Source organism: Lissotriton helveticus, chromosome 4_1 (assembly GCF_964261635.1).
Source record: "Lissotriton helveticus chromosome 4_1, aLisHel1.1, whole genome shotgun sequence".
Taxonomy (NCBI): domain Eukaryota; kingdom Metazoa; phylum Chordata; class Amphibia; order Caudata; family Salamandridae; genus Lissotriton; species Lissotriton helveticus.
In genome coordinates, this window is record NC_136063.1 from 1,430,332,147 (window position 1) to 1,430,349,085 (window position 16,939).

Here is a 16,939-nt window from a genome sequence, read left to right on the forward strand (position 1 = left end):
ACAACTGGCATCTGTTTCACCAGTACACAGAAAAAAAAGAACAGACTTGGTCAACTTAAAAACACATGGATCCAAGAAAAAAAAATGTGGTTGCTCAAAATACCTCAGCGCACTCTGGGTTTAAAAAAAGTTATGGAGCAGCAAACCAAAACAGACAGGGCTATAATGTGGGTGTGCTATTGGAGCGGCCCAAGTATCAATCGCAGCCTTTTGGAAGAAAAAGGCTGTGTGTGGTGTGTCATGCATGGAATCAGGAACACTGCTGTGCTCTGGATTCCATGGGATGACAGTTACGACCCAGGTTACCTGATAAGATATAATTTATACTGCTCCTCAATAAATCACTTCAACATCACTTTCCTGACTTCTGAAGAGACATCATTTCACTGGCGACGATTGGGCAACGGCCCTAAATCAACCTGGAGTCCCTACCTGCATCGCAACGTCTGATGCGGAGGATCACGAACTGTCATGGAAAGTTGATGACGGTGATTGCGCTGTGTTCCAGGCTGTGTGCGCGTCTGGAATGTGAAAACGCCGCCTTTTGAAGCCTTTGTGAGTAGAAGCTGACTAATTTTGGACAATTTCCTGATTTTCCGGTGAGTCGCACTCTTCGAACTAGAGCGCATGCGCAAGACGTAGCAGCGTCTACACGAGCCTGTCTGTGCGCGAGCTCGTGTGCGCCAACGTTTACACAAGCCTGAACGCACGAGCTTGTATGTCTGTGCGCGAGCCAACGCCTACTCGAACCTAAACAAAGACCAGCTGCTCAAGCACACGCGGGTGATGTCATAACGTCATTCCACGCACGGCGGCCATCTTTTGGGAAGAAAATCCCATACAAAGCAAAGCATTGAGGATATTAAAACATCGCGCAAACAAGCAACTTTCTCGATCTAAACCAAATTTGTACATCCATCTTCAATATAAACTAAATTTATGCATCTATCTTCATCATAAATCTTCAAAAAGTCATAAACTCCATTTAAGCAAAATATATATATATATATATATATATATATATATATATATATATATATATATATATATATATATATTAAGAAAGAAGAACTCCACATAGTGTACTTAAATTACATTATAATGGAGAGTTTTTCTGCACCACCACCATTCCTACCTAATCCAGGCGAACCTATACTAGAGTGGAAAAGGTGGAAGGAAGGTTTTCATGCTTACATTGAAGCTATTGGAGGAGATGACTATACTGACAAACGCAAGCTAGCCATCTTAAAACACTGTTTGGGTGCTGAAGGAAGACATATCTTGAGTCATTTACCTATATCTGCAGATGGTGTATCTACTTCGGAAGGTACAATTGACGTTTTTGAGGAAGCAATAAAACAGTTAGATAAACAGTATATTAAAAAAGTCAACATTGTAGTTGCCCGTCACAAATTCTTGAGTAGGGGTCAATTACCAAGTGAATCCGTTGACTCATTCGTAAATGACTTAAGAGTTTTAGCATCCAAATGCAAATATTCAACCTTTCATGATCAGATGCTGCGTGATCAAATGGTTCACAAAATTGCTGATGTCAAACTACAAGGGAAACTGTTAGATACAGAAGATTTGACTTTAGACAAAGCGTTAGACATCGCTCATCGTTTTGAAAATATGAAGCTTGGAGTGAAAGAACTCGCAGAGAAAAACATTGCAGAAATCAACCTTGTAAAGAAATCTAGTTTTGAAGAAAGACCTTTCAGAAATAGAAACCAACAGTTCCAACAAGGGAGAGAACTTGCATGTTTCAAATGTGGTAGTCCAGATCATTTAGCAAATGACAGAAAGTGTCCAGCAATTGGTCAAATGTGCAGATATTGCAGAATGAAGGGTCATTTTAGCAAAATGTGCAAGAATAAGAATAAGTTCAAGAATAAGGGTTTTAGTCAAAAAAAAGAGTTCTAATGAGCATGTAAATGAAATTGATGACGATTATTTAGAAGAAGAATTTCTTTTTACAGTATATGAAGTCGATGCTGGTGAGAAAGACTCACCTTATTGCACTGTGAATGTTGGAGGGAAGGAAATTAATGTCATGGCTGATTCAGGGGCAAAACGCACTCTCATTGGTGAAGAATGGGTGAAAGAATTTCCTGATTTAAAATTATCTCCTCCAGACATAAAATTACTTGGATATGGCAAGAAACCCATTGATATTCTTGGTTTCTTTAATACATCCCTTACTTTCAAAGGTAAAACTATTAATTCAAAGGTTTATGTAGCCAAAGATGGCTCGTTTGTTGGGTTGGCCTCAACAGAGGGACTTGATGATAAAATTGGATCCTAATCATCCAGAACAGGTACTAGGGTATTCTGATTTGATCATGAATGTAGAGTCTGATCTCGGTTCTGAATGTGAAAAAAATTTTCCTTTGGTTTTTTCGACCTCCAAGTTAGGTCTTTTGAAAAACTTTGAACACAAAATCATTCTAAGGGAAGATGCCATACCAAAAGTTCACAAAGTAAGGAATGTCCCCTTACATTTAAGAGATGCAGTAAAATCTGAACTTAAAAGGTTATGTGATTTGGACGTCATTGAGGAGATAGAATCCTCTGTTTGGTTATCCCCAGCCGTTGTCGCTCACAAGTCCAACGGCAAAGTAAGACTCTGTGTGGATTTGAGGGATTTGAACTGAAATGTTTGGGTGGACAGACATCCACTCCCTAATATTAATGAAATGTTCACGAAATTAAAGGGGGCATCAATTTTCACCACTTTGGACCTGTCAAATGCTTATCATCAGATAGCATTGCACAAGGATAGTAAGCATTTGACATCCTTCATCACTTCGGAGGGTGCTTTTAGGTACAAGAGGATGCCTTTCGGCATAATATCAGCATCTTCCGTCTTTCAAAGGGTCATGCATAATCTTTTTAAGGATTTTGTCAATGTCTTGTATTTCCAAGATGACATTTTGATTTTCGCATCCAATCCATCTGATCATTCCGAAATTTTGTATAAAGTTCTATGTGTATTACAAGATAGTGGTCTAACACTTACGAAAGAAAAGTGTAAATTTGGTGTAACTTCTGTTGACTATTTGGGGCATACCATAAGTAAAGAGGGCATTTCACCGAAAATGAATTTAGTCAAGGCTATAGAGTTAGCTCCAGATCCTGTTGACAAAGATCAGCTCAGATCTTTCTTGGGGCTTGCAGAATATTATTCAAAATGTATTCCCCTATTTTCCGACAAGACTGTAAGCATGAGGAACTTGATGAAAAAAAATGTCCAATTTCTTTGGGATGATAACTGCAAGAAAGAGTTTTTATTGCTAAAAAAAAGTATCATATCTGCACCTGCGTTAGCAACGTTTAACACTGCTAACAGTTCATTTGTCATCACAGATGCTAGTAATGTAGGAGTTGGTGCAGTATTGATGCAACATCAAAAAGGTCAATTGGTGACGATTGGGTTCGCATCTCGACCCTTGAGGGATGCCGAGTGCAAGTATTCCACATTAGAAAAGGAAGCTTTAGCTGGCTGGTGGGGCATTGAATACTTCCGCAAGTATGTGTATGGCACTGTTTTTAAGCTTTGGTCAGACCATCGTCCGTTGGTGGATTTATTTACTACCAAGGGCTGTGGCAAGGCGACTTCAAGAATTGCCAGATGGCAGTACAAGCTTCAAGACTTTCATTTTAAAGTGGAATATATCCCTGGCATTAGAAATGTCTTAGCTGACTGTTTGTCTAGATTGCCCGTTCCCGATGACAAGGTTGTGGAAGAAGATAAGGATGATGACAATGTTGTGTCAATTTGTGAAATCTCCAAAGGTTGCATTGGTGAGGATGTTTGGAAGTTGGCATGTGATAATGATTATGTTCTTAATGATGTTTGTGATTTTGTAAAAACCCAATGTCCTCGTAAAGAGCTGTTATCTGATAAATTTCTTCCTTTCTTTCATGTTGCACAGGAATTATCCATTGTAGAAGGCGTTTTGTTTAGAGGTTTACAATTAGTAGTCCCGCATGAATTACAACCTAAGATTTTAGACATGGCTCACGAAGGTCATCCTGGGATGACATCCATGAAAAGAAGGATTAGGAGTGAATTCTGGTGGCCAGCAATGGATAAGTGTATAGAACGTAGGGTTAGGGGCTGTCTGGATTGCTGTTTAAGCGACAAATCACAAAAGCATGTTAAGTGTGAATTGTTTCCCATATCTAGACCTTCACGTGTTTGGGAAAGTGTGTCGTTGGACATTGCAGGTCCTTTATCGTTTAACAAAAATGTGATGTATGCAATAATTCTAGTAGACCAGTTGTCTCAGTGGCCTGAGGTAAAGATGGTTTCTAGTATAACATCTAGTGTTGTGATCAGGTTCTTAAACGAAGTGTTTGAAAGGGAGAGTTTTCCAGAATCTATCACTACTGACAATGGGGTGCAATTTGTATCCTTAGAAATGAGAGAATTTATGGAGCGCCATGGTATAAAACATAGGCGCGTGTCAGTGTACTATCCCAAAAGTAATGGCATTGTAGAAAGATGGATCAGAGTATTTAAGGAAGGTCTGCAACTTGCCCTGCAAGATGGGAGGGATTGCAAACAAACCATTAGTGAAGTTCTGTGGTGTTATAGAAACACACCCAGGAGCATGGGTGACCTGTCTCCTTTTGAAAAGATGAGAGGGAGGAGGTGTAGTTCCAACTTGTCTCGACCTTGGATGAGAATGCTTGGCTCTAAGAGTTCTGATGACGTTGATCGTGCTCCTGGTGGTGGTACTTTCCAGTTCAGTGTCAATGATTGGGTCTGTGTCAAGAAGTGCAGGAATGTCAAGTCTGGTGAATCTCGGTATTCCAGTCCTTTAAGGGTCATGCGTGTTGGAAGACAAGTTGTCGAGCTGTCAGATGGAAATGTGTGAAATTTGTCCAGGGTTGTTAAGGTTCCAAGGTGGTTGTGGCCCAAGGATGCGTCTCCAGGATCTAAAGTTTCTTCTGGCTTGAGGTCTTCCAATGGGGCAAATAATTGGAGGAAATTCTCAGATTCTACAACCCTTCACTGTTCTCCTGAGGTTAGGTCTTCTTGTTCTTCTGCCGTCAATATGCCAGTCCAACGTGTACAGAGGAAATGTCATGTTCCTGTTTGGTCTAAGGACTATCATCTTTATAGATAATTCAATTTACATATTGTGTATGATGTTTTCCAGATATTAGTATTAATGTGATTTATTTCCATGATTCTCAATGTATAATATTTGTTAGTTCTTGTTATTTATCTTTTCATTGTGTCTCTGCAATTCTTCCTTCACGAAAGGGGATGTGTGGTGTTGTGTGTCATGCATGGAATCAGGAACACTGCTGTGCTCCGGATTCCATGGGATGACAGTTACGACCCAGGTTACCTGATAAGATATAATTTATACTGCTCCTCAATAAATCACTTCAACATCACTTTCCTGACTTCTGAAGAGACATCATTTCACTGTGCCTTTGCTTTCCCAGTGCCATGCCAGGCTCTGGAAAATATTGTTGATGAAAATGATGGCAGATATCTTTAGAGCAGACTATATATTTTTTTTAAATATAAATTGGGCCCTCTCGTCGCTTACCTTACAAGCGGTCTTCCCTTGGTGGTATGTCCTCCCTCATTACCTCCCTCATCTATTCCAGTTCTGGTTGGAGGGCAGCCGAGGTGTATGAAATAGCAACAGCCAGCCAGAAATAAATTCCGAGCCCAGTAACAGTGTTGATAAGGACCGCCTCATGGTAGTTACGTTTCTTTGTTGTGGGTGGGTTTGGGAGATGGTAGCGGGGGTTCTGAAAATGTGTAGGCCTCTCTTTGTTTTACTGTATCATTTATACCAGACAAGATATGCAGTAGGAAATAAAGGGAGGCGGCGAGCTTCCAGCTTTCTAAAGAAACTTTAACTTCGTTAGATAAAGTGTCAGACGAGGGAGTAGCTGCGACATGTTCCTTTTATGTGATGTACAAGCATCTTGTGAAATGCGATTGTGCCTCAGAAAAAGTTAAGAAAAAAAAATAAGCAGTAAAAACAAAATGTTGATTACAGGATTAGCAAATTGGCTCAGGTGGATTCTACAATCAACACCAACTTAAATTCATGGCTTTGGGGTGGATTAACTTTAAAGTATGAAACCAGATCTATTCTTCGAAAATGATCAGAAGTGAGCTGACCAATTTAGAAACCTCTACCAAGACACCACTATTGAAACTACTAGAGGTCCACGAAAATATGCTGTCAAAATAATGTCCTAAAGGGGAAGTAAAAAAAAATACAGAACAAACAAAAAAGTTGGGACAAGCTACCAGGTGCTCCGATAGGATGCAGCACCGCGGTCAATAAAAATAATTGTCGTGCAAGAGGAAAGGAGACACCATGCCAGGTAAAGCATTGAAGTATACAAATGCTCAAATCAATCTCAGCCACTGGTAACTACTCTGAGCCACATCCCAGTCTATCTTTATTTTGCCCACCCAGCCACCTCAGTTTGGACCCAGCCGTTGGCAATCAGTCCTAACTCTGCTCCAATAGAACAGTTCAGTCCAAACCAAATGGCAGGCCACGTCGTCCCTGCCAGGGATAGAGCTGCGCCCCAGCAGCAGAGAAAAGGAGCTGTCTTTGCTACCAGCAGTGGAAAGCAGACACCAGGCCATCATAGTGCTGACAAAAATAATAAAATACCCCAATGCAGTCACAATTTGTTGATTTAATATCATAGTCTGAAATTATACAAAAAGGATCATTTTTTTTTTTTTTACTGCATTGTTGATTTTTTGTCAGGGCTAGAGTACATACCAAACACCAAGACAGTAACCATTCAGCAGTGGAAAGGAACCACCGGACAGACATGGCAGTGCCAAGCTCACACTCAAGAACAGAAAAAAGGGCTTAAATAAAAACATTAATACAGTTAGGAAAAAAGCAAAACAAAATACTAAATGTGCTAGCGTTGACCACTTACGGTTGTGTAATGCAATGATGGAACCAAACAGTGAATAAACACAAACTGAGGCCAACATACTCGTGTGTACTCACCCAGGACATGATTAATAATGAGGTCTCAAGCCAAAAAGGCAAAGAATTCAATAGATGAAGAAGGCTGACTCAAAGCAAACTATGTATTTATTAGCAATCAGGTCTTGGCATGTACCATACCGAAAAAGCATAAGTAACACTCCAACTTTATAGCTGAATCTGGCCCTTCCAGCGCTTCAAAGGACAAGTTACTGCTCTATATAAAGTGAGCACCCTGAACCCATGACACCTACAGAACTTCAGCAGTCTTATTAAAAAGAAGAGTACCGAAGTTCCTAAAAGGCAACATTTTAGAGATAGGTTCCCTATCCAAACACTGAACCACAGGGATCATATCACCAGGTTCCAGTAAATATGTAAAGAATTAAAAGAGGGCAAGTGTATTTTTTTTATTTAACTTCCCAAATATATTTTATCTAACTTGGGCAGCAGGACAAAACATCAATTTACTGCACACTTCAAAGTGAGGGGAAAAACAAAATCTATGCCTGCCCCCAATCAAATGCCAAGTAAAAGCAAACATGCAAACTTTCTTAGTCAATTGTACCCTGAAAGCTGCTCCTTGTGTCTTCGTCTCCTCTACTTCCACCTATTGTCTTGAGCGCCTCGTGGTTCCACCCTTGTCAGCTTTCTTCTGAATCTACACCTCTACTCATCAGTTCTACACCTATGCTGACTAGAGAGGTAACTGCTCTTTCACGCGATTGGTTGTGGTGCCTGTGACAATGTTCTCCACGAGTATATATGCCTGACATCAGGGAAACAAAGCAAAAACAGCGGCAGAAGGTAAATGCCAACAGGAGGTGTTGACTGCTGCAGGAACATTGCTGCTGCTCTAAAGCACCAAGAAATAGACCACTTTCTAGCACTGTGAAGGGTCTGGACATTAAAATCAGTAGGGGGTTGCACAGGTTTATGTAGTTTGTTTGCAATTACTGCTTTGGAAAAAATACAGAAAAACCTACCCTGTCTTACCTATGAAAGACAACCAGTGGGTGAGAGAAACTATTACTGTAATGTTCTTAATCGGAGCATTCCTAACTTCCTTGTAAAGTTCTTTCAATCTCTTTAGAACCATGCGCAAAAATACTTATGAGTGAACTAACCACATTTCAAGGTCTTGAGCTTTGAACATCTTTCCATTTGTGTCAAGCTCAATGGCTTTATCAAAGCAAGCATTAAAAGGCATCTCAACCAGTCTCTGTGCTCTTCAGTGTCATACTGACCTATATGGCAAATAGGCAATGTACAATGGACTTATCTGACAGTGTGTTGGACGGTTTTTTGGCTGTTTGTAGTCTGTTTTATTGCCTGGTGGCTTGGTTTTTTCTGTTGATTTCCATATTAGCCACAAAAATGTCCTGCAGCAAGTACACCTGCCTGTGGAGGGGCATTTTTGGCAACACGCCAACTAATTCTGTTAAAATACATTAGCAATATTAACTTGCAGACTTAAAAGAACCATAAACGTGTTTATAACGTGCTAGGTAGTCATACTCACTCATACTAGGCCTAAAAAAAAAAAAATGTAATTGTTGCCCTTTCAATGATCCTTTTTTTTCTTACTAGATAAAGGTTTCGCATAACACTGCAAAAATGTTCTACTTATACAAAGTAGACTGCAATTGTTTGATAAAAACTTGTCATTTAGGAAAATTATAAATAACCACACATAAAATGCAGTACATAAACTAAATTTCACCTCAACATAATTGTGTTGCTTCCACGGTAGTAGGAGGATGATCTGCTAATCATTTTCTCTCATTACTGCAGATGTTTCACTTTCTGCATAGCTCATTGTTAGCAAAACATATAATTTGCTTTATTAGAAGGTTGGAGATGTAGTCTCATTCGTAGGAAAGAAGTCCTGAATGGGAAAAGACCACATGTATAATTTAGAAGGATACAATGAAGTTGTAAAATTAGAGATTACGGTCTGTGGGCCATTGTGGCTTTATGAGTATAGGAGTGGTCCTATTCCCGTGAGAACATCGAAAGCTGATTGGTTGAGGAGGAGAAGATGGTGCATTAACTGCTACATCGTTTCCAACTGTTTATAATAATGCATGTTCCAAGAGTAGGTTAATGCTTTTTACCCCGTTTTTACCTGGCCTACTGGCCAGAGTACTTGCAAAACACTTATCCCTTCACCCAGACCTTATTGGGGTTGCTACTGCACATTTACCCTGCCATGTTCCTTATTGCATTGAGGCTCTGCCGAGTTTTGTGAACCTCTCTTTATGGAAGTTCTGGTTTGATTATGGACTATTGAAGCGGAGCTTAATGCTTCATCTCACTCTCTCGAACGTGAACTCTTCATGGGTTCATTCTGACACCTTTTTGCCCTAGACTTAGAATACGGATTATTCCTGTATGGAACACAGTGCTTAAGGCATTTTATTATAATCTCGCATCAACCATTTTTTTGTTTAACAATTTCTGTAAATGACTGAATATTGTAACAAATAAAACTTATGATTTACTAAACTTTGAATAATAAAACCCTTAAAAACTTTCAACTAACTCATTATTGGCTTAATTTAAGGTACAGATTGAGATTACTATTTATAGGCTGATTTGCTCCTGGGTCTTAATCAAAAACAACAGCCGAGGTCCATATGACTTAACATTAAGCAGGAAGCAGGGATCAGCCCTGTGTGACATGCTAAGAGTATCTTCAAACTGCTTCCCGCTCCAGTATATGCATTCCTCCCTGCTGTCCAAAACAGCCATAAAGCATGCCTTTACAAGTTTAAAACGTTCTCAATTTGCAGATGTGGGCCATTATTAGCCATCTGATCCACTAACTGGAGCTACTTTTATTTGGGTGCCATAACCTATTTTTTGTTCTAGTTCCACCCTGATGCTCCTCACATAGTATATCTCAAAGCCTTTCTCCTCAAGAGAGGCCAAGTCTGTAGACTTCATTTCATAAGTAGCCCCTTCCGTTTATAACACATTCTCTTTGAATTTCTTTAAGTATCAACTCCATGGCTCACTTTGCTTCAGGAGGGTTCTTGAGATTACTATTCCACCACATGGGTCTACAATGAGCGTGCTGAACCGTATTTTTGCTAACAAGCCTCCTTCCCTAGCACCAAGAGAACCTATGGGTGGGCAAATACTGTATAAAAGTTCATTAAACTAACTCCTTCAAACAGGAAGTGTAATGTCAGACAACTGTACAACCTCCATCTAACCTTCTCTAACTTTATGTAAACTATCACCTTAGATGGAGAAACTCCATGCAAGATGGCCATCAAATGGGTATCTTAAAGACTTGTCTAGTCATCCTGGCACCCCACCCTACCCTCCCCCAAAGTAGGATTCCTACACAGTTTAAATCTCCTGACAAAATATATCTTGGGTTAAGGTGATCATCCCAAAAAGACGAAAATATGAAACACTAGAAAATTCAAACAAATTTTCAGTATATGTTGACAGATCTCGCACACCACAGACTACACATATCCAGAACGTTCAACTACTGATAAATACAAATCAAGAAAAAGTGCTCCATGCTTCCTCTATTCCACAAATAAACTATTAGATTACTTAAATCCACCAACAGGATCAAAGGTATAAAATGCAAGAACTGCTGAACAGCGTTATCGCCCTAATCTTACACTATGAGAGGAATGTGCAGTATCTAACAGAACAAGCATTGGCAAAGCCAACACATCTCGAATGTTGTGCCCATTAGCTTTGTAAATTGCTTTTAGCTATGTTGTACAGCATGACTTTAAAAAAAGAAAAAGTATTTTGCCTCATTTTTCAGGTGCACCTACTATGTAACCATGCGCCTACAAAATGTGATTTTTTTTCCTTTTTATTTGACGGCCCCAAACAGATCAGTAAATATTAAGAAAAATATACATTTTTGGGGGAGTTAAGTGGTTGGGGGTACAGCAACACGGGGACACAGAAGAAACACAGGGAGGTGGGCGCAAGAGTAACATGGGGGCTGAAAACACTGAGGGCGCAGGTGGGGGAGCAACATGGAGGGCATGGGGAGCAAACTGTGGAATGGTGAGAAATGTGAGGTGTCGAGGGCATGTGACAAAAGCAAACTGACAAGAGGTTTGGAGCTGGGAAGGGGCAAGAAAGCAACTGAGGCGGGGAGGCACATCAATGTAAGTGAAAGACAGGGTGGGAGATAAGTACACAGGCAACAGAAGCACATAGAGGGGAAAGCAAGCACACTAGACAGACAGCTGAAAAACACCTGCATTTTAAAAGAGGGTAAAACAAATGGGTGGGGGTGGTACTGCCCGAAAAAGCAGGCAGTGCAAGGGCACAGTAATGTTTGTTCTCGATGGACGGGACAAACATGAAAAGGAGGTAAAAGATCACACTCACTAACAAATAAGCAAGAAAATTAGATTGACAAGGCAACCAATAAGCAATGGACCACTTTAAGTTAATGATATGTTTGGCAACAGACAGAGGACCCCCACAAAATTCTACCATCAGAAACCTCAAGGATTAAATGGAATTGTCCAGGAAATTCGACCAGCCCAACAAGAATCAATGCCAGTGCACTGGGAGACAGGCAACAAGATGCTAGAACGTTACAGGTCACCTGGAATAAACTTGAAGCTTGTAAATGCTTGCAAAATACCAAACTATGAAAATAAAAGCCACTGCCACACATACGTATCCAAACACAGATATAACAAGCCCATAAGATAGAATTTGCCAAACGTCACCAGGGATACATTGAGAAACTTTTTCTGCACTATTGTGTCACTAACAAAGGCCTTCCGAAAAACATACGTAAAGCCAAGGAATAAAGACAGATAATGAGAAACTTCACTGTTCTAGCGTCTATGCCGAAGACTGCAGAGGAAGGCGGGATATAGATATGATTGAGAGAGCGTATAAAATCTGGAACACAAAATAGCTCGAACTTAAAATCACTCCCTTCCATCGCGTAGAGCCTTTATAGTTGTGTAAAGCGTTTTTGGTTCTACTGCTGGAAAGTTGTTGCATGCACTTGGTAAACTCTCCAACAACAATCACTTTACTCTCCGAGCCACAACAGATCTGGTCTCATACTGCGACCTTGATTTCAAAGAGCACTTGTACACCAGTGAATGGATTTCCGAAACATAGTAAATTGTATCTATATTCAAGCAAAGGAAGCATCCTTGGAATGGGATATACAACAGATAAATACTGACACACTTGTCATCTATAGAAACATGTATGGTTATGGTATCCGAGAAGCTTAGCGCATACAACTGTACTGGACACCTCTACCTCGCAATCACTAATAATGTAATACTAAAAAGGTCTGGGTACGTTATACTCATACTAATAACCTCTATGGGTGTGCTGCTCCACGAAGCGGTTATGTATTGCTGCCTAAATGTTTGAAAAATGTTATCAAGCACTGACGTGATGCATATTATCCTATACTCATAAGACGCTTCTAATGTTTAGTATGGTCCTAAACATACACTACTTGCTTTGGTAAAGGTCTTTCGGGTCTCTGTTTTTGCCTAGGAGCCAAATTATATTATTGTTGAAAACCTCAGTTGTCTCGCTTATTAGGGTAAATGACAATATCCACTAATGTTATGTAAGAGAAAATCTAGACTATGCAGCAAGGGCACTAAATAAACATCCTTCCGTGTTTTTATAACAAGTGTGTCTCCTATGTGAGCGTTTTCCTCGGCAACCTAAATATGGCATAATTAGACCACTCAATATTCTAATTAAGTGACAGTCAACAACTACCTATGGTTCTACGTCAGACCGAACTTAAGGACTGATTGAGATAAGACAATCTCCTTAATGAGCATCACTCCCACAATTCATCAGTAGATGTAGTAATGTGTTTCTTGAAGCAGCGCCTTGCTAAAATTACTTTAAAAGTTAAACAGGACTGATTTCTTATGTAGCAACGGTACAGATTCACAGTGACAGACCGACCTTCCAAGAAAGTGCCTTTCCATAACAATAATAAAGCAAACTTTTTTAACACGGTGAAATATCCAAGACTGTTTTCTGGACCAAGGGCTGTAGAAAGCAGAAGACCGTTTTAGTGCTTTCACCGTTTAAAGCAAAAGCGCAAAAAAGGTAGGCTGGATGTGGGGGCAAGGGGGCACTCTTTGGAGTCACGTGGTAATCTGCTTTTAAGCCCTGCCATGACAACATATCCGTGAATAGCGTGTGAAGCTTAAAAGTCATAACGGGGAAATGTCAGGTTTTACGTAGCAACATTAGTATACATTCACTACTGCGGGTAATGCATTGGAAGCCGCTGGTTAAATAATTTTGAGGATCTGGACATCACATTCTCTTGGACAGAACGGTGCCGTCTACACGAAAAAAGATCGCCACATTGCTGTAAGAAAAAAACAAACCAAAGAGTACTAGTAGTGACGGAGCCTTGAGCTGCCCAGAAACCCTGGCAGCAACGGAAAGAGTGAGTAGGTCTTCAGTGTATGACTCGCACACGAGGTTTACTGAAGAAAGCGGCTAGTCTCCGCTGCTGTCAAGCAGTTAAGTTAGCACAGGAAACTTACCCTTTATGTCAGCACTTCAGAAGTCAATGGGGCTATTATCTTTAATTTTACTCGTCTTGTCTTCGCCCGAGTATATGTTAGTTTACAAATTCTCGTCAATGGTTATGAGTTTACCACAACACCGGTAAGCCCAGATACCAAAAGTAGCAATTTGGTGTAACATTTTCTCGTGTATTAATCAATGAACATTCCAGAGCCTGTGGGGCCCAATGTTCCATGTTCACTTTGTTCCTTTCTCAACATTCTCACATCGTGTCATTCTCGTTCCAACAAATGATGTACCCCGGATAGTACGTTTTACTTCTCTTCCGCTTCAACAGTTCACTTATTCATCCTACAGCACACGCTCTCCCTCCATTAGCCCTTCAACATCCAGTTTGATAACCATCCAATCTCTTACATTATTATCTCATATCAGTGTTCCACAAACTTAAATCATGCAATACCAGGTCGACTTTTTCATGTTAAGAAATACATACTGGAACCCCAAGAATGACAACACTATTTTTGAACAATTATTCTATAACATTGGAAGCTCTGAACATATTGAACTATTCAAGCATTGTAGTTGTTTTCAGGTAGCCTATTTCAATATGTAATCAAATACGTGATTGTAGACATGCTACCTTGTCTTAACTAAAGTGTCAAAGTATCCATTATAATGCTATATCAGAAATGCGCGCGATAATTGGTTACTTGGATTCCATCACCACTTGACACCTACTCTCAGCCAAAAAGTGAGTGACAATTGACATTTGCTACAGGATGATATTGCCATAGTTAATGTATTATAATAATCCGGGCCAACCATACCCATTTCACGACATTTTTGCTTCTGGTATTTCTGTTTTTAACAAGTAGAGCCACCTACGTTACAACAAACTAAGTGGTCAATAGAAACTTAATTTGCACTGTTAGGTAGGAAGAAAACAAGTATATTTTGACAACTGCCCATAAAACATTCTAAAAAACACATTTACAGTGTCAAGTTAATTTTAAGTGCACTGTTAAAGTTTCTACGTAGTTTTGAAGGGGATTGCTTTAGACACTGCTTTTCACTCGAACAGTACCCCCCTTGATACTGCTGGAGAAAAAAAAATCACGCCTACCAGCTTATCAACAGTCAACATATAGTGGTATGCTTTGCTGGTGTACGAATTTCTAAGTACCCACAAAGTCGTTATTGTAAACGTCAAAAAGAAAGGAGGTCTCCTAACTGGTCCAATCAAGGGACGAGGTGCAATTAACAAGTAACAAAACAGGTCCCTATGTTTCCATAAATGGAGAGAAAAGTAATATGCATCCACTAATAAGTCAAGAACCCATTAAGGTCACAACCACATTGCTAATAAAACAATTTTTTTTTTTTAAAGCTCAAACTTTTTTTGTAACCCCTTGGCAATGGCTTAATTCTACCTCCTACACCTCCAGTCGAGGTAAAAAGTGTGGAGCCAGATGTAATTATTTGGAGAGTACAGTAGCTGTCATTTGCTCTGGTTTTGAGAAAAAGCTTGTACCTATGTCTACATTAATTCTTATTTTTGCTACTTCGACAGGCGCCTGACATCACAGAAAGGACACAAAAATAAATACAACTGCATCTTCTAAACGTCATATGCATGCACGGCATCACGCTGGAAACCAAAACACCATAACATCTACATGCGCAAACATGTTATTGCACTGTTTTTGTTTTGATGAGGATGTTGCACAGCATCAAAAAGAAGCGCGAGCAAAGGTCGACACAAAGATTGAGGGGTAACATGAATAAACTAGCTACTGCTGTGGTGGTAAATAAGTGTGCCAACGAGAGTTACCTAACTATATGTATCTATGTATGAAGTGAGAGGCAGTCAAGAGTCAATAAGCCCAATGTCATAAAGTAGTAATGCGTAAGGGTGGGGGGCGGAGATCAGGAGCAGGGGGGGGGGGGAATAACGGACAAATATCACAGTGGACCCGATGCCACACAGTTGTCAATATTGTAATAGAGCAGGTAGCCCATTCAGATGGAAACCCAATCTTAATAAATAGTCAGGCAGGAAACTGATCTACATACCCAGAATGACAGTGTGGCCAAGCCCCAGCTTTCGGAGTAATAGGTAGTCGCGTTTGTCAATAAACGGGAACTTAGATGTCAGTTTACCGCCTACGTGACTAATCAGGATCTTAAAACAGATGAGTTAAAGCCCGCCAATGACATAACATTTTAGACACGTGCACAGTTCGGTCTCTACACTGAGAGCGGTAAGCGCAGAATTGAACTTCCCTCTCCGGAGAGGGATAGGCTGAGTGCTGCGAGCACTTCCCCTTCAATGAAGCGGAGGGCTGGGAGATCCAGCTGTGGAGAGCGGGAGCCGCGCTGCTGTCAGGGCCACGACGAGGGAGCGCACATGTGCAGCTGCTGCACGGAACGCAGAAGCCCCCCGGCCGCCTCAATAGGGGGGCTCATCCCTGGAAATGAGGATCTTGAACAGCCGCGCAGCGCTAGCCCGCCAGCACTGTCCACCCCAGTACCCCCATCCACCCGCTCATTGGTGCCAGTACCTGCTGCTGTCCCTTGCTGTACGGCTTGGCGTTGATGTGATATCTCCGTGTTCGGATCTTCCCTCCACCTACTCCCGGCGGTGGAGAGGCCATGGCCGGACTGGATCCCGCGCCTCCCCCCGGGGGCAGAGGACGCCCCGCCGCTCCTTGGGTGGGGGGGACGTATGTGAGGCTATTGCTTCCGCCCGCCGCTGCCGCTTCCTGATCCCCGCACCTCTGACGGTGCGTAGTTCACGCGGCCATGGGGGTGCGCGCGGGTCCCACTGTAGTCCCCACCTCGTTTCTCCCAGAACCGATAGCCTGCGCGCCGCCGAGAGCCGCGCGTCAGTATCCGGCGACCCAGCACAGGGAGACGTGAACACCGCGCGCCAGAGAACCAGGGGTTTAGAAAGGAAAATAGGACAACACCGCTACGCTGCCGCGCACCCTTGCGTACTGATCGCTTAGCAGAAGCAGGGAGAGCCAACTCCGCCCTCCACGGAGCACGTGAGCTGGCGGCCATCTTAGGCTGTCCGGATCCCCGAAACGGGGTTGAGAGGAAAACATGCCACATACTAGAGTACAGCGCGAGAAGTATGACACAAACTCCAAGAAAACAAATACATGCAAACTGATTCAGATCGTTTAAGGAACTTGTTTAAGCCGGCTCTTAATTTAAAGACGACCCAAGGCGGTGTATGAATGTAGGACAGTTGTAGCAAAGTAGTGTCGTACCCAGCAGAGCGTTCCCACGTCTCAAACTAGGCGGCAGAAGTTGGCAATTAACGACAGTGTCTTCATCACAGCCACAGCATGTCGCCGATGTTTTGTTTTTGTGCAAAGTACGCTTTAAGTAGCAAA

The 16,939-nt window shown here is 41.3% G+C and overlaps 1 protein-coding gene across 4 annotated transcripts in view; it reads right to left on the reverse strand.

Moving 5' to 3' along the window:
* The window catches only part of NUP153 (nucleoporin 153), a 454,031-nt gene extending 437,465 nt beyond the window's left edge, over window positions 1–16,566 (reverse strand). The window contains exon 1 of one of the 4 annotated variants that reach the window (XM_078687970.1): window positions 16,100–16,566. In XM_078687970.1, coding sequence (XP_078544096.1) covers window positions 16,100–16,192 — 93 coding nt within the window. In that variant the 5' untranslated portion in view covers window positions 16,193–16,566. The remainder of the gene's footprint in view (window positions 1–16,099) is intronic. The other 3 variants (XM_078687971.1, XM_078687973.1, XM_078687972.1) reach the window with 3 other exon arrangements.
* Window positions 16,567–16,939: the final 373 nt, after the last annotated feature.